Source organism: Sapajus apella, unplaced genomic scaffold (genome assembly GCF_009761245.1).
Source record: "Sapajus apella isolate SASKATOON/1434 unplaced genomic scaffold, GSC_monkey_1.0 scaffold868, whole genome shotgun sequence".
NCBI classification, from domain to species: Eukaryota; Metazoa; Chordata; class Mammalia; order Primates; family Cebidae; genus Sapajus; species Sapajus apella.
Window position 1 is genome coordinate 18,005 of NW_022437794.1, and position 7,133 is coordinate 25,137.

Genomic DNA, 7,133 nt, shown 5'->3' on the forward strand with positions numbered 1-7,133 from the left:
TCGATCTCGGCTCACCGCAACCTCCGCCTCCTGGGTTCAGGCAATTCTTCTGCCTCAGCCTCCCGAGTAGCTGGGATTACAGGCACGCGCCACCATGCCCAGCTAATTTTTTTGTATTTTTAGTGGAGACGGGGTTTCTCCATGTTGACCAGGATGGTCTCGATCTCTTAACCTCGTGATCCACCCGCCTCGGCCTCCCAAAGTGTTGGGATTACAGGCGTGAGCCACCGCACCCGGCCAACTTTGTAACATTTCTAAGATAAGCTCTGGCTTGTAAGAAAAACAGTAGGTTCTTTTTAGGATCTGTAAAGTGTTTCTCTTGCTGCTACCTGGAATAAAACCTTTATTTTTCTGGGAAACTGAATGTTAAATTCCTGTTAACTCCATTTCTTGCTGGACTCTTAGCCATGTGGTTACTGGGAGTAGCTATGTATGTTAACAGTGCAGTGGGTTTTTTTTGTTGTTTAGTTTTGAGACAGGGTCTCACTCTGTCGCCCAGGCTGGAGTGCAGTGATATGATCTCAGCTCACTGCAGCCTCTGCCTTCTTGTCTCACACACAGGCAAACCGAGGGTTTGTGCGGCAGGCCTACCCAGGGTTGTGCAGCGGGGTCGTGCAGCGGGGGTCTGCCGTGTGGGCTCAGCCCTGTGGCCACACTCTTCTCATCACCCTGACCCACTCTGTGCTCTCTAGTTTTGTCCTTTGTCCTTTTGCCTCCTACCTCCTGATACTGTTCCAGTGGTAAGGATTCATCAGATGGGGTGTAAAAACGATTCTGCAGACTCACAGGAGCCCGTGGGTGCAGCAGTGCACGCGACACCGTCCCCCACCTCCCAGCCTCTGTCCAGCAGACTCACTGGAGGCAGGTGTGCGGACGTTTCCATAGGTGGAAAGCATAGATACCGTCCTTACTGCTGTGCAGTTTGATTCTGGGTGAAAATGGAATGACTACAAAGTCTCCCCACCCTGTACCTTACGCGATGGCAGGACTTCAGTTCTTTTCATCCCTGCTGACTTGGACACTCCTGAACTTTCTGCTCCTTAGACTTCTGTGACGCTGCTGGTTGGTTCTCTTCAGACCTCTCCCTACTGTTCCTCAACTTTTGAGATGGCTTGTCGTTCTCTGCCAGCCTCTTGAAGGCAGGGCCTCCTGGACCACCTCCAGAGCCTGTGGCGCCTCTCCCCATGCACTCCCCTTGTGTGATCTACCTGCTTTTGTAGGCTTAGCTACTGCCCGTGTGCCGGTGACTCCCAAATCTGGGTCTCCCTGAACTTCACGTTCATGCCCGACTGCCCACTGAGCACCTCCACTCGGAGTTCACACGCACAGGTGGGGAACGGGGCTCACTGCTCCACCGGCACCGAGGAGTGCTTCTATTTTTAATCCATTGGCCTGATGTCTCCGTTTAATCCGGGGCCTAAGCTGGAAACCTGGGAGTCATCCTTGCCTCTTTGATCCGTACGAGTCACTCAAGACTGCCTATGTCACTTTCCCATGTCCTGTACCTCTTCCCTGCCTGGCTAACATTTATGCTGAGAGACTCAGCTGCCACCATTCAGAGACTCGACTTCGGTGGGGACCTCCACTCACCGCCAGTAGCGACTTAGATCTTCTTTCTCTGTTTCCCAAATCCCTCGTGTCTCCCTCCGGTTCCCAAATCCCTCGTGTCTTCCTCTGAAGTGGCACTTGGTACAGTCCATCAGGACATTCTGTGCCCGTGGCTGCCTTGTCCCCTAGACTGTCAGATCCCTGAGAGCAAGAACCATCCTACTCACCTTTCCAGCCCCAGTGTCTCGTAATGCCTGGAGGATTGCAGGTGTGCAGTCCACACTTGTGGATGGATGACTGCGACACTTGGGAACTCTGCTTGGAAGAGGAGTATGTCTCCTGGAGAATGTTTGTAGACAAAAAAATGCTGATCATCTTTTTTCTTTCTTTTTGTCAGATTAACGTGACAGTGTCAGGTGGACCCACAGCCATCCCACTGCCCGCTGTGGGGAGTGCTGAGAGTGGGGCAGCATGGAGGAGAGGAAGCATGAGACCATGAACCCAGCTCATGTCCTCTTTGACCGGTTTGTCCAGGCCACCACTTGTAAGGGAACCCTTAAGGCCTTCCAGGAGCTCTGTGACCATCTGGAACTGAAGCCAAAGGACTACCGCTCCTTCTATCACAAGCTCAAGTCCAAGCTTAACTACTGGAAAGCCAAAGCCCTCTGGGCAAAGTTGGACAAACGGGGCAGTCACAAAGACTACAAAAAGGGAAAAGCATGCACTAACACCAAGGTAAGCTTCAGCTCCTATTGGGCCCTGGGGTCACTGGTGAGGATTCACCCAGGTGCTGAAGAGGAGGATTGAGTTAGAGGTAGGCTGAGTGAGAACCAGGCGGAGTCTAGCAACAACTAGCATAGGAAGTCAGGCTTCCACCCTGTTGAAACTTTGTGGATCTCTTACCTCTTCTTGTTTGACTCCCGTGGCCCAGACCCTGTTCTAAGTGTATTTCATGTATTTACGTATTGAACATTCAAAGTTTCAAGTATTTAAGAATGACTAAAGTCAAGTGGCACAGGAACTTTTTATTTTGCTGAAGCTCTCTTTTGAGCTTACGTGTTTTGGAGGATGCAGGTCACTGAGCAGGGGCATAGCCAAGCCCTGCTGGTATCCTGTCCGAACACAGCTTTGGGGTTCTTGGCATGTTATCTTTCCAAACTTATCATTCCGTACTCAGTAGCTGGTATTTGCCAACTTAGGATTTGCCACTAGCTTCAGACCTCTTCCCATCCACGTTCCAAAGGTCTGTTTGATTCATAAGCAAGGACTTTGTGAACCGAAGTATTTCTGTTGCGTTCTTTACCATGTGGAGAAATAGGGTTTCCACGAAGCAGGTAGGCCTAGGCAAAGACCTGAGTTACGCACTTGCCTTTGCCAGGGTAGGTGCGAGGAAGCTGATGTGGAGATACATTTCCTGCTTCCCTCCTTAGAAAAACACCTAATGTGAGAAGTTTGGAACAAGCTAGCAAGAACACAAATTTGCAGATGACTTCGTGGCTATGTTATGTTCTTTCACGAGCTTTAATTTGTGCAACAGGGGATACCTAGAGCCCCACCCCCAGTGGATTTGCATTTGGGTAGATAATCATCAGCAAAATTCAAGAACTGTGAAGGCATGACTTTCGTGAGTACTGGACTCTACTAAGAACAAAACAAAACAAAGCCGAAAGCATTGCACATCCTCCCTCTGCACACACACAGCAAACTGTTTAAGATACGTGTCCGGTCTCCCGCTGAGTACTTCTCTGGAAGTACTGTGGATTTTCGATATCATGTCCCTGGACTTTCAGTCTGGACAGGGGGATTTTGGAACTCTTTTCAGCACCTAAAACTTCGGCTCTTGAAAATTGCTTTCTGGGAATCACATTTGTGGTAGACTCATTCCAGGAGGCTTGAGATTGCCTGGCTTGTGTATGTAGTACTCTGTATCTCTTTGGACAGAAATCTGCTTGATCTAGAAACCTTCCAAAAGGTCCTCTCCTGTTGATGTAAGATTGTATGTGATTTTCATACCATTTGTTGAGGTGATGCCAGTTAAATATGCTGCAGATCAAGGGCCTTCCAGCCATATGCCAGGCTTGTCTCTAGCACTGACGGTTCTGTCTTCTCCACCGTGATCATTAGCTCTTCTCTTAAGCCGTGGCAGGTGCTCTGCGGTGACCTGTGCAGGTGCGAAGGTTTCTTGGGAGTGGGGAGAATAGCCCTATTTTGGGGGCTTTAGGGAGCGATGATTATACAATCATGAGGCTTCTGTAGAATTGTTTCTTGAAAGTGCCGCCTGCCCTGAAAGCAGCTGTGTTTTTCAGTGTCTCATCATTGGGGCTGGCCCCTGTGGTCTCCGCACAGCCATCGACTTATCCTTACTGGGGGCCAAGGTGGTGGTTATTGAGAAACGAGACGCCTTCTCCCGCAACAACGTCTTACACCTCTGGCCATTCACTATACATGATCTTCGAGGTCTGGGTGCCAAGAAGTTCTACGGCAAGTTCTGTGCAGGAGCCATCGACCACATCAGTAAGTAAAACTAGCTCTCCTGGAGCCTTCCACTCTACCCCTCACACACTTGTTCAGTGGAAAGACAGGTGGATTCGCTGAGGAATTCAAACACCACCCAGTTTCTTCTAATCTCATTACTGTCTTTCTTGTAGTAAGTGGACTCACCTTGAAGTAAAGACACCTGCTATGCTGCTGTCCTATAGTTTAGGACTCTTAACTGTGAGTGTGGAAGAGTGGAGTTTAACCTGTGAAAGGTGGAGTTTGGCTGGAGGATTTCTAAGTTAGGTCTTGGACTCTTCCTGAGCTCTTGCAGTTTGTGAGATGAGCACTGGGGAAACAGTGACAGTTTGAGCCTCGGCCCTCTGGTGGTTCCTCTTGCAGGGGCAGAAGTAGGCATGCGGCTGTCTGTGCTGTGACCTGATACATGCTCCACTACTGTAAAGAACGAAGTGCTGTGGGGACACAGTCCTGGGGGAAGCCACCCTTGCAGAAGCAGCAGAGCCCTGGCCTGGCCGTTAATGGCAGGGAATAATGGCATTCCTCTGGTTAGGTGGTTCTGGTGCAGTCTGCACGCTCTTGCTCTACTTTTGTCACCTCCAAGCTTAGCCTGGGCCTGTGCTTTTCTGAGATCCTACAGGGTATAAATACCAGTTAATGCAATCAGTGGTGTTTCACTGTAAGTGGCCCACCAGAAAAGCAATTGAGAACAGACAGTGTGCATTATGCAACTGAAGGCTTTTTATTGATTATCATTAATGCTTTCAGGAAAGCTTTATCAAGGAGCCTTTGTTCTGAGCTTCCCCAGATGTGTCCTGTAAACACATTCAGTCATGGAACCTTTTGCTCTTTGCAGCAGATGTGCCAATTTATCAGACGCTGGCTGGCAGTGACCACATTCCACTGGCAGAGGAAGTGCGCTGCCCATCTGTTGGCTGTTGTTTGTAAAGCACTTTGGAACCCACAGTTGTCTGCAAAAATTCTGTGCTAACGCAGAGTTTAACAAGTCTTTGGGAGTGGGACTCAGAAGGGTGGTGGCTGTGGTAAACTGGGAGAACAAGATGACTTGAGGAAGGTTTGCATTGCTCCTGGCAGATTAGACACAGGCGCCAGGGAAGTTTGGTCTTAAGAGAGGACCGAGGTCATTAACTCAGTGGATTTGTCTGCCTTATTTGTGGCAAGATTTATCTTGGAGTTGAAAGGGTCTTTTACCAGGGCCTAGATCTTTATCGCTGTACCTTTAGTCCCTGCCACGTCTGGTGCCTGCAGGTGCTCATGGACATCAAGTAAATCACTTGGTCTCACTGTGAAAGTGAGCAAGTTGTCAGTCATTCTGGCCTCAGTTTCCACAGCTGTAGAGCAGGAGTTACGGGGGAATGGTAAGAGGATCAGGTTAGATTGCAATTTCCTTTCCTTGCCTTATAAGAATGTGTGCTTATCAACCAGGGAATGGGCTGAAAGAGAGATGCCCACGGGCGGGGAGGTCATGCAGCAGCTCTGCGTCTGACTGTGGGCTGTACCCTGTAGGTGCACATCTGCCTCCTAATCCAGCAGGATCGGATATGCTGCCAATATGGCGGCCCGGAATTGGGAAGATGGAAAGGAATCTTCTGTTGACTACAATCCCATGTTGTCTCCAGGCTTTTGATTGTTTAGAACACTGAACCCAAGAGGTGGGAGTGGCCTGCGTGTTGCTCTAGAACCTCTCTTCCACTGGGTTATATTTGCCTTTAAGAAAGGAAGTAAGAAGTTACAGAGTGTGGCTTTGGAAACGTCTCCTGCCACAGCGGGCTTTGGGAATCTGAATGAAGAGTGCATAGGTGGCAGGGTGGGAGCCTGAGCTGTGACACAGATGGGCACCGCCTTCTCTGTGTGTTCCCACCAACACCATCTCTGTATTCTCCCAGGTATCCGTCAGCTCCAACTGATACTTTTGAAAGTAGCCTTGATCCTAGGCATTGAAATCCACGTCAATGTGGAATTCCAAGGACTTATCCAGCCTCCTGAGGACCAGGAGAATGAACGTAAGTCAGACTGGAGGAGTGAGGAAGGTGTGAGAGGGTTTTGACGGGTGAGGAAGATAAGATTGGGGGAGCAAGTCAAAGGCCCTCGCAGGCTGGGCTGTTGGGGACTGGGTCTGCAGCCTTAGAGGTCGCAGGCACACATGTGGTGGGAAGGGCCTCGTAGGCTGTCTGCAAGGCTTCTTTCCTTCTGTGGTTCATTCGTCCCCACTGCTTTTCTTTTTTAGATGAGAGTCTCATTCTGCCGCCCAGCCTGGAGTGCAGTGGCTCAAACTCGGCTCACTGTGACCTCTGAGCAATTCTCCTGCCTCGGTCTCCAGAGTAGCTGGGATTACAGGCATGTTTCACCATGCCAGGCTAATTTTTGTATTTTTAGTAGAGACAGAGTTTCACCATGCTGGCCAGGCTGGTCCCTCATAATTCCTGGCGTCAAGCAATATGCCAGCCTCTGCCTCCCAAAGTGCTAAGATTACAGGCATGAGCCTCCATGCCCGGCCTCTGTCCCCACTGTTTCTACATGTAGTCTTTTTGACCCAGGGTTTTGTGCAGTCCACGTGACTAGGTGTCTGGAGACAGTCCTGACTGTGAATGTGGTCTGTGTGGTGACCTCCATTTATTTGGTTTTGGTCCACAGGGATAGGCTGGCGGGCACTGGTGCACCCCAAAACTCATCCTGTGTCAGAGTATGAATTTGAAGTGATCATCGGTGGGGATGGTCGGAGGAACACCTTGGAAGGTATTGGTCTGTGCTCCTCTGCCTGGCTCATAGCGGAGGGAAAGCTGATGCTATCCTACCCCTGGGGTGCGACTGTGTGTGACCAGCGTCTACTCTTTTGAGAGTGTGAATGTGTGCTTCCCACCCTGATGGAATGGCAGGCCGCGTCTTCCTCTAGCCCGCCAGCACTTGGGCTGCTGATTTTATTTTTATTTTATATTTTATTTTATTTAGTTTATTTTTGAGAAGGGCCTCATTCTGTCGTCCAGACAGGAGCACAGTGGCATGATGATGCTCACTGCAGCCTCGATCTCCCTGGGCTCAAGCGATCCTCTCACCGTAGCCTCCTGAGTGGC

General features: G+C 50.0%; 1 protein-coding gene across 2 annotated transcripts in view; it reads left to right on the top strand.

Annotated features, from left to right (window-relative positions):
• LOC116546411 (F-actin-monooxygenase MICAL3-like) overlaps positions 1-6,965 on the top strand; it is a 21,399-nt gene extending 14,434 nt beyond the window's left edge. For both annotated transcript variants that reach the window (XM_032272690.1, XM_032272691.1), the window contains exons 2-5: positions 1,946-2,283; positions 3,855-4,062; positions 5,949-6,065; positions 6,697-6,965. In XM_032272690.1, coding sequence (XP_032128581.1) covers positions 2,020-2,283; positions 3,855-4,062; positions 5,949-6,065; positions 6,697-6,899 — 792 coding nt within the window. In that variant the 5' untranslated portion in view covers positions 1,946-2,019 and the 3' untranslated portion in view covers positions 6,900-6,965. The remainder of the gene's footprint in view (positions 1-1,945; positions 2,284-3,854; positions 4,063-5,948; positions 6,066-6,696) is intronic.
• The last annotated feature ends 168 nt before the right edge of the window (positions 6,966-7,133 follow it).